At 41.0% G+C, this 20026-nt stretch overlaps 1 protein-coding gene across 3 annotated transcripts in view; it reads right to left on the minus strand.

Annotated features, from left to right (window-relative positions):
* The window catches only part of MRTFA (myocardin related transcription factor A), a 157622-nt gene that overhangs the window by 102083 nt on the left and 35513 nt on the right, over positions 1–20026 (minus strand). For 2 of the 3 annotated variants that reach the window (XM_083156644.1, XM_083156645.1), the window contains 2 exons: positions 9509–9584; positions 567–728 (listed from right to left, as the gene is read on the minus strand). In XM_083156644.1, coding sequence (XP_083012770.1) covers positions 567–728; positions 9509–9584 — 238 coding nt within the window. Of the gene's footprint in view, positions 1–566; positions 729–9508; positions 9585–9747; positions 9851–20026 lie in introns of all 3 variants that reach the window. The other variant, XM_083156646.1, reaches the window with a different exon arrangement.

Consider the following 20026-nt stretch of genomic DNA (forward strand, 5'->3'; position numbering starts at 1 on the left):
TTAAAACAACTTTATGATCACAATTATTACAACCCTTTATTCTCTTGGTGGATATGGGGCGTTTACTCCACGGTGAATGGCTGTACCAAAAGTGTAAAATAAAGCTATGGGGGGAGAAAACCTCAGCTATAATTGAATTTGCCCCATAACGTTAAAAATAAAATAAAAAGATTTTTGGGGTGAAAATAAATACAGAATTCAATGTCTTTAATTTACATAATTATTAAATCCAATACATCAAACTATAACAGCAGCAAGCACTATTGGATATAATTAAATACCTATTAGCGAGCCCTATTCTATCTGGATAGAATTTCAGATTTTAACCTATAGTTCTTGAGGCCCCTTTTTATATATGCTGCTTCTTTGAACCCCCTAAAAAAGATCTTTATTGTATTACACTTATACTCATTTAAATATTGTTGCATGGTCAACCTTGGTGTGCTGCATGGTCTTATGGCCACATACTTTCCTTTAGGTGATTGTACATTCAATGCAACAAACTAAAGTATTCATCCATGTATGTACGGGTTTGAATGACCTTTGGAATAACGATATTTACTCACCAATTATCACCTCCTTTAGGCTGGTTTCTACAGGAAGTATATTTTTTACCACCAGTTCCATAGGACCTGGCCGCTGGGAGATCTTTTCATTTAGATCATCTGCAAGACGTGCTCTTTTGAGTTTTAGCTGTTTGGCTTGTAGAGAAGGCTCAGCTGAGGTCTCTGCATGGAATAGTAACATGGTTAGTAGAACTGTCCAGTAGTAATCAGACATTGTAACGTACAGCACTAACAATAAGTTTGTCTCTAAATGAAATACAAATATGAAAAAGCTTAAATTCCTATTGATCTTATTCATACTTCACACAACCTTAATGACACTTCTGCAAGTCCCTCACTTAAAACACACACCTTTTACTTTCCAAGTAAAAGATGCTAATACAGTATGTTCATACATTATCTAAGGCATCCGCAACCTTTGTGCAAAATTTGCAAAAAAGCAATCTTAACATTTAAACACAAAAGTCCTGACTGACTAATAAATGCCCTGACCAAACCTCTGGGCGTAGAAACATTAACTTAGTAGAGTGTATTGCTCCCATGATGTAAACACTCACAACACAGGGGTTCTTCAAGATTAAACTACCAAAGGGGTAAAAATTATTTTTATGAATTCCTCAACATCTATTAGGCCAGATGGCGTTTGGTTTACAAAAGGTTTTCCACACTAAAAGCTTAAATTAGGATTTTGTTCAAATTGACCTAGATGAATTATTTGATATATGACACTTGTGAGTCTCAATCTGTCTACGACGTGACAATGAACCAGCTGTAGCTTTTTTTCCAAAAAGATTTCTGCTCTGCTCAGTGGGGATGCGGTCATTAGGACAAAGCTGTTCATGTCGAAAGACACCAGAAAAAAAGTGAAAAACTCATGTAAACGTTTTTCCATGTCTACCTTTTTGATGTTGATCTTTTGCTTTTTGTGACCTTTTTGATGTGTGGACCTTTTGCCTGTCGACTAATAGTTGTTCACCTTTTAACTGTTAACCTAACAACCCATACTTGCTCAGTGTATTTTTAAAGCGGCAATCATTTAAGCTTCAAAATCAAAATGCTTTTGCAGTGTAAATGATTGCCACTTAAAAGAAACTGGAGATTTCTTACCAAATCTCTCATCCTATTAAATTTCACACAAAATGTACACACCACCACCACTTTCTAAATCTCTAATCCTATTAAACCCCCCCCCCCCCCCACCATATTTCTCTTGTAGAGCCTGAAAAGCGACAAAACAACCTGTCAGGTCAAATACATATTTTATGGCTGGCCTCCAAACAAAAAAGTTAGTATTCTGTAACCAGCGGGTTACCCCACAAAGTGACATGTTTTTTGATGACTCCTCTTGAGATATTTATTTATTGATATCCATGTATAATATGTGTCTTGAAATAGGATATTATACAATAAACCAGAGGAGGGATGTGCTTTTGGAACATGTAATAAAGCACCCAGGAAGAACGGATAAAAAAATAAAAAAATCTATTTTTAAATACAGTCATGTATATATATTATGAGAATGGAGCCAGTCTATTATGTATTTGAAAAATACGGCTTATGAAAATTTCGTTGAGTCTGGTATATTCAAGACTCCATGTTCTCTGGGCAGTTTTAATTTTTTCATAAAAATACCTTTTTTTTACCCTTTCCATAAAAATTTAGTGAAAAAAATTAGTGCAATAACGTACTGTATATTCTTTTTAGCGATAATAAGTGGAATCATCTGTATGATGTAGGAAAGCTTTGAAAATATTATACTTTTAATGATGGCCAAACATCTTAGCAAATTTATAGGTAGGAGTTTACAGCTATCCAATAAAGTCTTTATTTTAGGCATCATGGGAGTAAAATTAGATTGATAAATCTTTGATAAGGGGGTAGTTAAATGTATACCTAAGTATTGGATCGTAGACCCTGCTGGTGCTAAGTAGGCTGAAAGAAATGAATTTTCTTCAGTTCTATTAATTTCTTCCAATGGTAAAAATTTGGATTTGCTAACATTTATATTTATATCCTGAAAAAGAACCAAAATGAAGAAGGGCCTCCCTTCACAGAAGGGACGGATTGCTGGATTTGTTATAAAAAGTAGCATATCATCAGCAAATAACCCCAGTTTTTTCCTTTCATCTTAGCTCGTTTCCCTTAAAGGAGGCCTTATGTCTCAAAGTAATAGCTAGGGGTTCTAATGCAGTGGCTCAGTCAGGGGGGGGGGGTTTAGGAGTACCCAGAATCCCCCCCAGGAATTTAAGGGCCCTAGTCTAAAAGCTGAGTCTCCCCTCTTTCCATGGGTACAATAATTTTAAAAATCGGCCCTGGGGAACCGGAGATATCTGACTTCAAAGCATTGGTCCCCATCCAAGCCTGTTAATTGCTCTTCCCAGTCAAATATTTCAGGTTCTGTCTGACTTAAGCTGCCCATACACGCTGCTTTGTGAGCGTGCGTTCCGTGCTGTACTAGCACGGATCAAATCGCATTGCATTGCATGTGCACACGTTGTGCATGCAATGCGATGCGATTTGATGAGAACTAGGTACAAAACGTATGTGCAAGCACATACTTTTTGTACTGTGCGATGAGGTGCGCTGGAGCGTGCACCTCAAAGCACACATCGGGTCAGCTCTCATAGCAGCGTCTATGGGCTGCTTTAAAGTTTTTCTGAGGATATATTCCCCATTTGATAGACACTAGTAGCTTGTCTTTACTGTTCCCAGAACCAGAGATATCAGCCTTCAGGCAGCTGGTTTACTGCTCCAGCTCCACACACCTGGTATGTAGTTTTATATGCTCGTTGGCGAATTTCTCTGCCTCCTGAACTCAGATCCTCTAGTCCCCTGTGCCATTTGGTAGGTGGGATTCTCTAGTTTTTAATGCCATTAAAAGCTAGGAAATCTAGTTCCGGTGTATAGGGTGATATTTTTAACTACTTTTTGGACGCCATTTTGTCATGTATAAACTCCATTTTGTATCTGTATAGCTTCATTGCTATATAAATGTACTTTTTATTAGGATTAGTGCTTTTACAGACATATAGGCACCAGTTAGAAATATAGTTCCATTCTAAGTGCCAGCTGTCTTTTACCCTTGACCTGGTGTGGAAGATATAGTGTGTGGGAAGGGTAGCCAGTGTTTAGGCAAACTGATTATAATAAAATATATGTTCCTGCTATCAGTATGTCTGATGGAAACTGTCTAGTAAGCTGTATGGGCTATTGTGTCCAATAACTATGTGAACGGGAATCGTGTCATTTTGGGATAATTTATATCATGTGAACAGACTGCTACATCCAGAAAGCAATATCTTACAATACTAGGATATTTGCTGCAGGGTGGGTATTTAAAGGCTATAGACTTATACATGGTAGAAGTCCCTGAAACTAGGTCTGTCTGCAGCGGACATAGGATTTCTAATTCATCTCAGTGTAATGAGTCAGTAGAGTCATTAAGAGGGACCCTGAGAACGACTTGATTATTATTAAACTACTTATTTGATGACAACCATCCAGGACAAATCTTACAACATCTGAGATAATAGCTGAGTATAACTTGTTATTTTGTTGCTTAGTTGCATGTAGTTATTATTGTAACTTTGATTAATAAATGTCTATCTTTGTTTGAAATGTCCTGTGTCAGTCTCCATATTTAACACATTGTATCCTAGAACCTGGTCGCTTGATTTATTATTTTCAACCGAAAACATCCGGGAACTAGAGATATCTGCAGTCAAGCAAGCTGTCCTCCCACCAGAAAATTATGAATAATAAACCCACTCCACTATACACCCCTCCTCTGCGTATTAAACATCCTCTACCACTAATGTATCAGGACCCGTTCATTAAGCCCAATGCCCCCTTCTCCCACCTCATCTCCCACCATCTGTGCATTAAAGGGGTAATTATTGGAAATTACTGATCCAGGCCCTACATGCTGAGCGGTTGATATAATACCCCCTACCACCCGTGGGACATCAAAGCTTCCGCTCATAGCACCACCACCCCATACAGCTGGAGGATCGGTAGGGGCCCCAATACAATGCTATGCCCAGGGATCTACACTGCGGTTATGTATATATATATATATATATATATATATATATATATATATATATATATATATATATATATATATATATATGTGTGTGTGTGTGTGTGTGTATTATTATTATTATTATTTATATACATTTGGTCTATCTTTAATACTTTAACTGACCCGGCATATACTGGGTCTCCTAAGTGTCCATCTACATGCTTTGCTCTGCCCCTCTCTGGGAACCCCCTTCTGAAAATCCTGCGTTTGCCCCTGTAATGCACTTGCAAACAGAAGGGGAGAATGTGGGAAACTTGCCTGGTTCCACGTTTGATTATGAACTGGGAAGATAAATGGCCATAACAGGCTACTTAAGTTATAGGATCAGTATAAAACAAGCATAGAATGGAGAGAAAGCCATCCATAAACCAAAATCAGGTAAGTGTTTTAAATAAATCATCCCACGTTAGCAGATCAAATGCTTTTTCTGCGTTCAACGATAACGTTACATCTGAGCTCCTGAATGACGCTAACCATTGCTAGATAGTGTATACTTTACGAAGATTTCCTACTGAATGCCTGCCCCACACAAACCTTGTCTAGTCTTCATGTAGTAGAGAGGGTATAATAACTTTGAATCTTTCTGCCATGATTTTAGTCAAATTTTATAATCTAGATTCAATGAAGATATAGGTCTGAAAGATTCATTGAATATCTTCGTGGTTTAGGTAATACTTTTCAGAGTTTCTGTATTAAAATGTAATGGTAATGTTATAGACTGATAACAGATCATCTTTTATTTTAGGGAATAATAACTTAATATTCCCCTTTAACACTTTAATAGCCTTTTCCACTTCTTCCATTGATATTGCAATTGTTAGGGTCTGAGACTGAATCTTGGATATTTGGGGTTTAGACTATAAATCCCAGTGGGCCCTTTAATGCCCCACCTGCTGGTTATTAAAGTACCTGCATGCGGGAGAGGCTTGCTGGGATGTCTAGTACCACAACACATCCCAATGTTTTTATACAAAACCATCAACCCGACAACCAGGCCCGGCGACGGGGGTGGGGGGGTTTAATGGGGACAATCGTCCCGGGCCCCGCCGATCTGAGGGGCCCAAAGCATGCCTCCCGCCGCTCAGTAATACCTGAAATAGCACGCATCTCCATTCCCCTGGACACCATGGAGGAAGAAGCTGCTACACAGGGTTGCATGGGGGCGGAGCTTTGCGGGACTCGACGGGGGCGGGGCTACACAGGAATCAGGGGTGGAGTTAAAGGTGACTACTTAGGCAGCTGCTCCATTTCCTGGATTAGGCAGAGGGGAGGGTTAAGACGCAGGGTAACAGTGATATAGAGTGGGTTTCATGGTGATGCAGTGAGTAAGCGTGATAGAACGCAGGCCACAGAGTGAGGGATTACGTCAGTGTGATAGAGTGCAGGCTGCCGGGTGAGGGATTGTGTCAGTATGATAGAGCACAGGCAGGAGGTTGAGGTAGTGCGTCAGTGTGATGGAGCGTGGCTGCAGGGTGAGGGATTGCGTCCGTGTGATAGAGGGCAGGCTGAGGGAGAGCATCAGTGTAAGAGCACAGGCCGCAGGTTTACCAAAGGCATCAGTGTGAAAGAGCGCAGGCCTAGAGTGGCCAAACCTGGGATCGGCGGCATCCTGGGGTTTGGCCCCAAAAACGCAGGGATTTCGGGATTAGACTGTGCATGTGCAGTCTATTGACTGAGTGTCTGATTAGACGCTGCCCGGCTTCTCCCATGCCCAGCAGTGCAGCACTGAGCAGCTTGACGAGGTCAGAGGTCACGCTGTGCAGGCCACATAGCCGCACAGCGCGCCTGAGCCGCCCGCCCACACCGTTCTCTCAGGTCAGCTCCCTGGGAAACACCCCACCCACTCAGCTCCTGGCAGCATCAGCCCGCCCATCCACCCACCAACCCGGCAGCATCAGACTACCCACCCGGGGCATTTATTTTTATTAGGGAAGCCAATCCCGGGAATTTTACTCTATACTACGTGAATAACTTTTCTTTTCAAATAGCACGCATACTACGGGGATTTATCTACTTAATCCCAGGTTCCAATATGTCTAACCAATTACTGCTACTTAATTGATAACACTAGTATTTAACCCTCTACCGCTCAGAGTTAAAGTTATAACTAAGTAGGGACAACCATTATTTATTCTTTTTTCCTTATCCTCCCAATATCATTACAGGATATTGCTCATCTCTTTCTCCTCCACTGTGATTTCTAATTATGTTTTAGATGTGAACTTTATGATGGTATAACTTTAGGTGTGAGAACGAGATTTACTGTAATTTGTGTGATACCTATGCTTGTTCTGCAATCATTGGGCAGTCAAAATAACTAACAAATTATAAAGACCTCCTTTACAACCCTGTGTGTACCATAGTGCACAGCATTACCTGTTGCTGGCACTTTGGATACATCTCCAACATCTTAAGCAGTGGGCACATTCTCTCTTGTTAAAATCATTTCCACACCTCACTTGTTCCAAGCTTACTGTTATCTGTCATTGGACTCTGTCACTCTCTCATTCACCTGGGTGATACCGGAGGAACAGCAGAAGTGACACCTGGCTCCCAGTATCACTTTGAGGCTCTCTCATCTGTTGATATATATACTGCCATACATTGCTGTGCCGCCTGATCCCATCCGAACTCAGCAGCTAAGCAGTGACTGGCTGGATCAGTACCTCTTGGGAGACCACCAGGGAATATCCAGTGCATCCAGACAGCAGAAGCACCAAGTGCTTTACAAAGAGCATTATTTTGTCCTTCTTAAGACTCTGTGACAATCCTTATAAATTACACCTAAAACCTGTGAATAACTCCATATGGAAGATATTTCAAACATTGATCTCAAGTGTGGTCCATACACAAGAACTACTTTAATTAATAAATTGTATTGTTATACAATAATTCCTAATAATTGTTGTCCTCAAGTATCTGCGTCTTGTGTATAATCAATTTGTGACTGGAAAATACCCTGTAATCATCTCCGCCTATTACATTGATGTTATGAACTATTTTATTATCATTGTTATGTATATTATTACATTTATGTGATGATCATATATGATATTATATTTTGCATGAAAAAATTGTGACGGATTTTAAATTTGGATAAATAAAGGTTAGATTTTTTTTCACCCATTTCTCACATTCTTTCACTTACTAATTATTACTAAAGTATGCCCCAAAAACTTTTGTGTTCTTCCTACGTCTATCTCAGACATATACTTAGACTCAGTTATTTTGCTGAACTTTTTGGGGAGCATCACCAACCAAGTACCCTGTCAGGAATTTTCCCGTAAAATAAGGTCCTATGTTGGTCTTCTCTAGATTAACACCTATACTTACTATTAATTGTCCCTGGCCTGTGACAATCCTTCCAGTTAGTGTAAATAGAAGAATTCCCTATAAGAACTCCATTTAGCCTATAAGTAGCTTGTTCAATTTTGTTCCTATAATGAATTAATTTACATTTATCAATGTTAAAATGCATTTTCGGCCTTTCCAGTTTAATTATGTCACTTTGCAGGGTATCCACATCCTCTCTAATTTGCTTACTCAATTTCATATTGTCCGCAGATATTGCAATTTTTCTGACTTTCACTTCCTATATCAATAATGAATATACAGGTTGAGTATCCCGTATCCGAATATCCGTTATCCGAATTATTCCGAAAACCATACATTCCAGAAAGTAAAAAAAAAAACTTTTTTGCTAAAAACTCACTGGGGACATCTGTGACTACTGAGGGAATGATTTTTAACTGGCACTATATATGTACAAGAAAATTATTGCTTGGCATTCAAATTCAATATCTGAGAAAGTACACAAATTTTGTTTCATGTTTTGAAACCTTGTTTTTTGAACAAATAAAATATATTTGTGTGCATTTCATGTGCTTGATGTGTTTATACAGCATAAATGCAAGATACTTCAAAATACATCCTTGAAATATTAAAATATTCCGAAATACGGAATAATCCGTTATCCAAAATTCTCCTGGTCCCGAGCATTTTGGATACGGGATACTCAACCTGTATTAAACAAGGTGGGTCCCAATATTGAACCATTTACAACCACTCTCTGTCCCAGAGTGTGCAACCAGTTTCTCCAATTACAAATATTATCTCCTAACCCTAAGTTACCTAGTTTTATTAATAACCAGCAGGGCGGAGTCCTACTGATTCCCTTTTATACCGTCAGCCAAGGTAATCACTGGATGCAGCTGGGAGCAACATGAAGCACAAACTGCTAGCTGCATGCTACAAGCAGATGGCCAGACACGACAGAGTGTAACACACTATCTGTTTACGGAGCCAGTTCCCTACTCATCTTCAAAGTTTTACCCCTTATCCCAAATCCTCCATTTTATTTATCAAACTCTTATGTGGAAACGTATCAAAAGCCTTAGCAAAATCCAGTGACTTCTGGATTTTCCCGAACGGAAGTGACACATCACATAGGAAACTGGTACTTTATCTTGGTCTGGATATGTATTATACGGATTAGTCTGGATACTGTTTGTCTTTTACAGATTAATAAAAGGTTATCCTTTTTTTAAATTTAAAAGGTTTTCTTAAGTCATGAACATCGTACATGGCAACTTGCGCCATTGTGTGTAACTTCTTTTGTATATATTGTTCACTCGAGGAGATGGTCTTATCCCCATTTACACACTTAGGCAGCACTGTTTTGTGTTCCATTGCGCAGTGTACCCATCACTCATCTTTCCATTGCATTACAAGTGTATCAAGCTATAAATTATAATCCAAAACAAAGTTTTTTGCAAATACTGTTGTATTTAAATTAGATTCAATCTAAATTGAAATATGGTTATATTCCATAACTCATAATACAAGTTGTTGCTGTTACCTTCAAGTATATGCATCCTCACTAGCTCGGAGCGTTCCGGCCGACACCTGATCTTACGCTTTAAATAGTCCTCAGTCTAGAACACAACAAAAATACAAGTTAAAAACACAGAAGAAATACAAAATCAAAAGTTAACCACCAGCACATTATAATTACTCTACAATGATCCAATGTTTAATTTACTGGAGCAAAAAAAATAAAAATATAAACACAAACCGATATAGCCACGCTCATCTAACCTGTTGGCACACCATCCTAGGTTCCTTGTCTTGCTATGAGATATGTCCCTTTATGGCGTGCTAAGTAATTACACGGCTTCGCAGCTGGGTGGCGATTGCTTCACTATGTGAAAAGAACAGAATAGTGTTGCAGACGTGTATGAGAAGAGCTATCACCATTTACCATCGCCTTTGCTCCCACTTTACCTGTGTACAGCATGCCAAGCTAAACTCCTCGTGGCCGATAGTCTTGACCTGCTACCAAGTTGTACATTAATTACGCTACGTAGTTGCTCAATCAGCCCTAGGGACTCGGTGGAGAAATGTATACCAAGCGTAGCTCTGTCAGGGTGGGCTAAGCTCAGCAAACATTTCCCCACAGAGTCCCTGAGGCTGAATTAGTGACTATGTAGCATACAAAATGGTGGTGGCTGAGACTAATAGACTTACAGTACAATAGCATTTACATTGAATAGTTTTTAATACAAGATTATTGCTTGCATTGTAACCTAGACCCGAGCATCATCGGAAATTACCGGCTACCGGTTACATAAGGCTACTGGGTGCCTGCATCAAGTGTGAATGAGATGACAGGCCTGTGGTACAGTAGCCCGAATGGCCAAACAATTAAGGCCAGAGTATGCTGTTTGCTGTGCCCATGGTTCTGATTCCGCCATGAGCAACAATTTTTTTAAATTCATTGTACTGTAAAAAAAATATATTTTCATTAAAATGTGTTGATATTTATTCTTTACTTTTGCACATAACTTGGGTTGCTTAAAAAAATGCCTGCCCTTTACTTTGCCACTCTCAGCCCACCCACATTGGATTCTACACTGCTAGTTGGCCTTGTAGTGCGCTGCAATGTACCGTAGCAAGATGCAAACATGTAAATCAGAAAATGGTCACGAAACCTAATTTCACTGGAAAATCTGCTTTAGCAAATCCATTTACATATTGCCCTCTCCCCAACACCCTGGAAGCTCACTGTACCTCCCCCTCTTTAAGGGGCCTACACATGGGGAGATTTGCTGAGTGATGCTAGATCGTTCAGCACACATCGCTGCACAGCGATGTGCCAGCGATGAGTGCTGAGCGATCTGTCAGGCTCAGTGTTCTGGGGTGAGAACACTGGGTCTGACTGGCGATTTAATTAGATTTATCCAGCTTGTTGGATATTAATTGGCAGGCGATAGCAACATATCGCTATGGCCCCAATAGATGAACCGAAGTATCGATCTAGGCAAATTGCTTAGAAAATGCCCTGAAATCACCCTGTGTGTTGGCTCCATTAGTCACCCTCCGTCTTCAGTGCCACTTCTAAAGGTGCCCATACACGTACCAATTACCCGGTACTTTTTGTGCTAAAATAGCATCGAATCCCATGCACAACGATGCTATTTTAGCACAAAAAGTACTGGGTAATTGGTACGTGTATGGGCACCTTAAGGTCACAATGCACATTGGGAAAGATTCTGGGTCACTTTCGATAGCAATTTTTCTCTCTAATGGACAACACCATGTGCACTGCAGGTGGGGCAGATTTAACATGTGCAGAGAGTTAGATTTGGGTGGGGGATGTACTTTAAACTGATATCTATATTGCAGTGTAAAAAGAAAACTCCCAAACATAACTCTCTGCACGTTACATCTTCCCCCCTGCAGTGCACATGGTAATGTCCATTAAAGAGAGACTTTGCTTTTGTAAGTGAACCAGAATCAGGCCCAATGTGTGTACAAAAACAGTAATTTACTACAATAAAGGACTCTACTACTGTATATAGTACAGAATATCCCCAAGCAACATTAGATGCTAAATCGTCTGATCGGAATGTGGTGAAACAGGCTTTATTGTTGAGGAGATACTGAACGCGAATCAACATCACACAATTATACAATTGTGAATGGACTTTTTCAAGTGTTTATTTTGCAATTTCAGTTTATTTTACAATTTTTCAGCAAACTTTTTAATAAGGACATTATTTTTACCTGGATTTTAACACTGGAGCAGATGGACCCATAATAGATGTTTGGACAGCATGAGGCTGAAAGACATAGGGGTTATTCTGGTCCATTTGCACAGGGACTGATGTTTGACGTATGCCCAGCCGCATTTCAGCACATATGCATACACCGGCGCATGTGGCCACAGCACGCACCCAACATTGCGGGCGGGAGGGGGTGGCGGTAGATAGTCGTGCCCATGGGAATGCCCAGCATTTCATGTCCAGTCCCATAAAAATGCTGGGCGTTCCTGTGGAAATCGCCCAGTGACGTGGGTGGGCAGCTGACCTCACCAGAAGGCAGCTGCCTGCCCACTTCCTTCTAAATGCCCATGCACATCTAAGGTTACCTCAGAGTAACCTCAGATGTGCTTGAGCCTTCCACATAACTCGATGGTCGGCGACACACAAGAATACACAAGACACACACAAGAATACACAGCAGCTAAAAAAAGTACAGCATTGTAATTTGACATCGGAACAACTGAGAACACTTACATGTTAAAGTAATGATAAAAGTATCACTATCCGCCCTGCCGTTAAGGGGGGGGGATTATAGTGATACAGGACATCGATGAATATCGAACAGAGGTGTTGCATCAGTGTTGCAACTGTGTATTGTAGATTACAGAGTGACCCCACGTCTCATTATCAAAGTGAATTTTGGATAGGTCTCAAACTAGTGGTCTTATTGATAATAAATTTTGTTCAGCTCTAAAGGTACAGTATCCTTTTGTACCAGCATTGTATACGTTACCTAAGATCCACAAATGCATGACCAACCCCCCTGGTCGACCTATAATTTCGGCCAGGGGGAGTTTATACCAAACGGTTTTGCAGTTGTTGGACATGCTGGTCCAGCCGCATATTGTGAATCAATCGACTTATTTAAAAGACACCACAAGCTTTTTGAGTAGATTGGAAGCAATAGGTTTGGTGGCATCCGACACAATCCTGTGTGTCATGGATGTCACCACCCCAGTGGTTCCCAAACTGTGCGCCTAGGCTCCCTGGGGTGACACATTCCTGAATTGAAAAAGCCGCCTGTGTGCGGCGAAACCAGTCTTAAGAGGAGCTTTCCCCTAACTATCGGCAGACTGAGTATACAAAGGGTCAATTGGGAGCATATACCCCCGGCAAAAATCCCCCTTGTACACTCTGGGCCAATCCATGGACATTCACAAGCAGCACAGAGTGTTCCCCCTGCCAACGCTGATACACGGAGGACCGTGATCAGCCAGTCTGCTTCCTACAGCAGCACAAGTCTACACGGAGTTGCGCCCGCCGGAGACTGTGTACTTCAGCCTACAGTCGGCTTGCTGGCCGCTGCAGCAGCTGTAGCTTGCACACCAAGGCAAGGCATACTGGTCAAGTGTGCCCACCCACTCCGCACTACACACTGTAGATTTGTGAGACAGTGTCAATCCTCCAGCCAAGCGACCAAGGCACCATCCCCAAACGGTCATCTGCAGCTGTGAGGTATCCACTCCATTTTTTACAGCATTTACACTTGCCGGGAGGATTACAAAAAATATTCGACCAACACAGACTGTATTTGGGATTACCCCCCATGGAGTGACTGATACTACTGTCCCATTTGGTCCAATCCAGGACTTGGTAACTATTTGTTACACATTTATGCTAACGCATTGATATGGCCTTCTTTTAATTGAATAGTGCATGCATGCAATTTATGCAATACCTTTTATCCTTTATTTTATTTTATTCTATGTGTGTTATTTAGTGATTGTTAATTGTGTAATAAATTTATATTGATATACAGGAGGCGCCTACTGGTTCTTGTTTCTACAATCCTGTGTGTCATGGATGTCACCAGCCCAGTGGTTCCCAAACTGTGCGCCTAGGCTCCCTGGGGTGCCTCGGGACACTTGCAGGGGTGCCTCGGGTTGGTCGTCCAGGACCAATTCAAATTATTTATGATCAATTATTTCTAGACAAAACCAGTGCTGGTTGCTGCCAATCATAAAATGTGTACAATCAGAAGCAAATCCTGCCCTTAACCACACAACTGAACCTAAGAAGCACATATAAACACAAATCTACTTAAATTGATATATATTTTTGGGGGCCTAGGGGTGCCTTGGAAAAATTTTGATACTCTAGGGTGCCGTGATTAGAAAAAGATTGGGAACCCCTGCACCAGCCTATATACTAAATGCCGCACGATGATGGTTTATGGGAGATGAGAGATTTCTTGTGCCATAAGGTTGTCGATTTGACATTGATTTATATTATTGTTGCTGAAATTGATTTTGACCCATATTTATTTTGTAATTGATAGCAAAATGTACCTGCAGCTATCCGGATGCGAGATGGGGGCTGTTGTCTCACCATCGTATGCAAACATATATATGTTTGATTTTGAACAAAAAACTTTTTTTCAGCATGGACACAGCTCTCACATTTGGATGTTCAGCAGGTACATAGATGATTTGTTTATGTTGTGGGGAGGTGGCCAAGACTTATTTGAAAATATGATGCAGGAAATCAATAATTTAGACCTACCTATCAAGTTTACGTATAAATGGATTAAGTCTGAGATTGCCTTTTTGGACGTTAATGTCCATTTGTTTGAGGGACGTATTACAACATCAGTGTTCTCTAAAAGCACGGATAGGAACACTCTTTTGGTGGCGAGTAGCCATCACCCTCCTCCTCTAAAGAAATGGTAAGGGTGGCCAGAATTTGCAGTGATTGGACTACTCTCACTGGTGAACTTGATAAGGTTATTCAAAAATTCCATGAGCGCGGGTATGCGCTACAGAGTTTGGAACACTCTAAGACTAAAGTGTTGGATTTGGAAAGTGAGAATTTTCTTAAACCTGCACCTAAGAAAAAGGAGGCCATTTTTCCCTACGTGACAACCTTTGATACATCCAGTCCTGTATTACCCATTGCCACTAAATCTCTGTGGCCTTTAGTAGCTTCTGACAAAGATCTGACCTGCTTCCATAATGTAAGACCACTGCATTGTTATAGGTGTGGCAAAAACCTCTGTGATTTACTGGTACACTCTGACATCAGTGATAATCGAGTACCTGCAAATGTATATGTTAAAAAACCTGGATGTTATAGATGTCCGAATTGTGTCACTTGCAGTTTTTTTAATAGCGAGTGACACAAACATCCCCATAATGCCTTTAAATATAAGATTAGACATGTTTTAACATGCAAAACCCGTTTTGTGGTCTATATAAATCATATGCCTGTGTGGCTATTACTACGTCCGGGAAAACATTCAGGAAATTCAAAGAGTGGGTGGCCATGCATCGTTCGGCCATTAAGGCAGCGTTAATGGGCAAGCCCAATGATCACGAAGAAAAAGAAAAGGGAAGATGATACCCGCACCAGTCTTTAGTAATGAGACTTTCTTTTCTCCTCCAATACTGGTATTTTTTAGGAATAATGTTCCCACTGTTTATCAGTAGGAGGTGCTACCTACTACTTGAATATAGACTTATAACAAAAACAAGGAAAGAAAGTATAATGTAGGTGCACTGAAAGTCATTTAATGTCACATAAAATTTTACTTTTAATTAATGTTCAATAAAAATCGGTGAAATATTAAAATTTAATAGAAAGAAATAAAGAGCAGAAATAAGATTAAAATATGATGGCCACAGCTCAACTCTGTCCTATATTTGCAGGGTTGTATTATCACGTTGATTAAGCTGTGAGCCAACACAGCGAAAACGCGTTGGTGTTTTGCTGGACTCTACTGGAGAGAGACCATCACCAAGTCCCCTAATGAAGTGCTGACCACCTGCTCCATCTACATCTGATCCTGTCCTAAAGACCGTTCCTTACCACCGTGCAGAGCCTAATAAATCCTGATTGCCAAATTCAACTGGAAGGATATCCCAGGCTGGCTATCACATACCATCTTTTGCCAACGAGCACACCTCCTAGGCAGTTACCAGGACATAACATCATACGGCCTTAATCACACGGATGCCTTTCTGGACTCTTATGGACACAAGTTCTTGGATCAGTGCAGGTCCTATCAACACCACACGGGTGACTATAAAAACATCTCAACTCTCCCAATAGGTCCATTGCCATCTATTGTTTTTATATTTTTATTATTTTCTTTATGTCTATTGTATATATGTGTATGAATTTATTTATTGATTAAATAATTTTTATTGAATTGATGCTGGCACTTGTAACAGTATTTTTCTGAGCGCCGATTCTCCCCTCTGGTTCTTGTTGTTCTATATTTTCACTTGGGGAACTGACCATCCCCTGAATCGGCTGCTCTTTAAAGGAATAGACTCATACATAAGCGCTCTAATAGATTGACCTAGGTCAGTCTTTTTTCCAAGAGTAGTTACCAACCTGATATCTCTATCACTGTTGAGAACACTACAATTAATCCTACTCCACAAGCTTGCTGCCTAGGGGTCATCCTCGACTCTGAACTGTCCTTCATTCCTCACATTCAATCTGTCACTAAATCATGTTATATGCATCTAAAAAACATATCCAAAATTCATCCATACCTTAAACAAGACACTGCAAAATCTTTAAACCATGCACTCATTATAACACGCATTGACTATTGCAATAGCCTCCTTACGGTCTTCCTAAGAAAAGTATCTCACCGCTACAATCCATTTTGAATGCAGCTACAAGGCTGATCTTCCTGGCTAGACGTTCATCGTCTGCTGATCCGTCCCTTTATTGGTTGCCTGTATATTACTGCATTCAATATAAAATACTTCTACTTACATACAAAGCCATCACTCTGACTACACCGACTTATCTCAAAAAAACATATCTCAACCCGACCTCTCCGCTCTGCACAAGATCTGCGTCTCTCATCTACACTCACTACTTGCTCCCACTTACACTTGCAGGATTTTTGTCGGGCAGCACCCACCTTATGGAATGCCCTTCCACGCACATTAAGACTCTCCTCTAGCCTTCAAACTTTCAATTTTTTACCTGATGAGGCAAGCTCATCATATTCAGGACCTCCACACAACCTCCAGTAGCATTCTTATCTAACTGCATCCCATCAGGACTGTCCTGTAATCTGGTGGGACTGCCATGCTATGGAATTCGATCCTTCTGTATCCCTCCTAATATCCCTATAGATTGCGAGCAGGGCCCGGCTACCTCCATGTCGGTTTGTATCTACCCAGTTTGTTTAATCACTGTGGTGGTTTCCAATTGGAAAGCGCAACGGAATATGCTGTGCTATATAAGAAACTGTAAATAAATAATAAAGAGAGGTTACAGATTTGAGTTAATGTTGGTATGAGCACAGGAGACAGATGTATTTATTGGTGAGGGTATAGAGTCAAGAGGAGAGGTAGTAGAGTGGGAGGAAGAGAAAAGTGCACAAACATCTTCATTTGTGGGATCAAATTAAGTAAATTTGTTAGAAGGTTCAGGTAGGGAATGAAAAAGATCACTGACCGAGTCAGACCATACCAATTCCTTTCAGATATTGTCAATCTTATCCCTGAAGTAGGAAGCAAGATCTTGTGCATGGATAATGGCTGTTGGCTTGGGTGAGGGAGGGTTGAGAAGTGATTTAAATGTAGTAAAAATACGTTTTGGGTTAAAGGCTTGAGCAGAAATGAGAGTTTGGAAATATGTTTGACAGTTTCCAGGGCATAATTATAGAACTGGTATATAGTGAGGAAGTCCATTGGACTGCGAGATTTACGCCATTTATGTGTAACTTTCTGTGATAGATTTTGTAGGTGTCTTGTAAGAGTGTCATGGTTGGCTTCTAGGCCAACATGGAGTGTGGTGGGTAACTGGAAACCCTTCAAAAAAAACCTTCAATAAATTTTTGAGAGTTAAATTCAGGTGTGATACCGCCATCTCATGAACGCATAAATAGTTGCAAGCTGTTGTTGGAAATAGGAGGAGAGTTCTTGAAAATTAATATCAATATTTATGCAGGTTTGATGTGGATTGAGGGATTTCAGTGTTTGAGTTTGAAGTAATAGAGGAGAGCATGCAGGTGACTAGGTTGTGATCATCGAGAGGGAAAGGGGTATTGGTGAATTCAGACACTGAGGATAGCTTAGTGAATACAAGATCAGGGCAGTGGCCCTCCCGATAAGTAAAAGAGTCAGTCCATTGGGAGAAGCTGAGAGAGGAGGTTAGAGAGAGTAGTTTGGAGGCATGAGCAGCAGATTCTGGGCTATCGAAAGCAATGTTGAAGTCACCCATGATGATGGATGAGATGTCAGAGGAAAGAAAGGGCCTGGATTCAGTGAAACGTCACCAGCTAATAGAAGCAGTAAAGAGAGATAGGCATAGGTTTGTGAATGTTGTTGATGGCGACAGGTTGTGGATATTATTGTCAATGTAGAGAGGAGGGCTGGGTTTCAGGGGGAGTGAGGGATGAGACTGATTTTGAGAGAATGCAACGGAGAGCAATGCAGAGAAATATTTAGTAGTACATGGTGAATAAAGAGTTATATAGGTTTAGAACACAAAGACTTCAATTGTTAATACCTGCTTACTGGTGATGTTCAGATGGTCATATGTAAAAGGTAATTGGCATAACAGTGTGTGGCCTAATATGTAATTGGTATTATGGTATGTGGCCTAATATGTAATTGGCATTACGGTGTGAAGTGTAATGAGGCCCAACGTGCAATGGGCATTACAGTGTGTGGTATAACGTGAAAGGCATGTGGTATACTACAATGGCTGTGTGACGTGTAATAGGCATTACGGTGTAAATTATTAACGCGCACTGTCCCTATTGTCAAGCCCTGGCATAATGTGTGATGGCCATTACTGTGTGTGGCATTATGTGTGATGGCCATTACTGTGTGTGGCATTATGTGTAATGGCCATTACTGTGCGTGTCATTATATGTAATGGGCATTACTGTGTGTGGCATTATGTGTAATGGGAATTACTGTGTGTAGCATTATGTGTAATGGGCATCATACTTTAAATTTTTGCCACCGAGCCGGGGCTTTCCACTGCTTGCAGGGGAGCACATCTCATGAGATCCCCCCCCCCCCCATAAGGGCTGCTATGACAAATATTCCCAGGCTGGTTGTAAATCCCAATCCGCCCCTGGCCTTGGACAACAAATTTACAGGGGCCCCTATCATAAAAAGTGACTGTGAAATCCCACGAGACGCACCATGACTACAGCAGACTACTCTGGCAGCAGCTGTGTGTGTAGTGTGGAATTGGAGACACAGCTGAATCATGTGGTGTTCAGAGGTAGAGTGTGGTGGCGCCTAGTGTGTGCAGGCCTACGACGACCGCCTCTGTTGTCCATACTTGTATCCTGCCATGGGAAGTATGCTTGAGTTTACCACCTCAGATTGGTCATGTGATCATCCAGGAAGTACAACAAGAGAACTGAGCTGAGCAATGCAGAGACACACACACGGGGGGATCAAAAGTGCCAGCAGCAGCCGCCCATGCACATTGAGTGGGGGTGAATAGCAGCCAGTACCTGCAGTCTTCTTAACTGTAAATAAAAGGGGCAACAGCATCTGTACCTGGCTTCAGTGGTGAGACCTAGCATCTGGCAACTGTAGTAAGTGCAGGAACACAACTCTGCATGCATGGTAACTAGTGAGTGAAGGGACGGTCTGTGTGTGTGAAGTCTATAAGGAGTGTGGGGATTGGACTGTGTGTATTGCTGCAAAGGGGAGAACACGTGTTCAGATATGTAAGAGGGTTATGTGATGGCACTGGTTGCTTTGTGCGTGTATTTAAAAAGTGCAGCACCTCTTTATTCTTTGTAGTGTTCAGATATGTTCCTGCTCTTTTCCCAGGTGCTGCTGTGGAACCCCGACCTTTTCCCTCCCCAGGTGCTACTGTGGGACCCCAGCTTTCTCCCTACCCAGGTGCTGCTGACTGTATTAACCCTTTGAGTGCCATGTGAATTTGTCAAAATTGGTGTGCAAATTGCCAAGCACGCATTTTTATCCATCATGTCATGTCTTTACCTTATATAGGAAATAAGCTTTTTTTACAAAACATTTTTAGCGGATATTTTCTGCATCTCTAACAGATGTTGTGAAGGGTTAAACTGTGTTTATGGTAGGGCAGTGGTTACATAGTTCTCAAACTCGGTCCTCAAGTACCTCCAATAGTTCGCATTTTCTATGTCACCCAGCAGGTGCACAAGTGTACTACTCACAGACACATTTAAAAGATCCACAGATGGACCTAATTATTTTACTTGTGATTCTTTGTGGAGACATGGCAAACATGAACTGTTGGAGGTACTTGAGGACCGAGGTTGAGAACCACTGGGGTAGGGGAAAGGATAAGCT

This window comes from Crinia signifera, chromosome 8 (genome assembly GCF_055691185.1).
Source record: "Crinia signifera chromosome 8, ASM5569118v1, whole genome shotgun sequence".
NCBI classification, from domain to species: domain Eukaryota; kingdom Metazoa; phylum Chordata; class Amphibia; order Anura; family Myobatrachidae; genus Crinia; species Crinia signifera.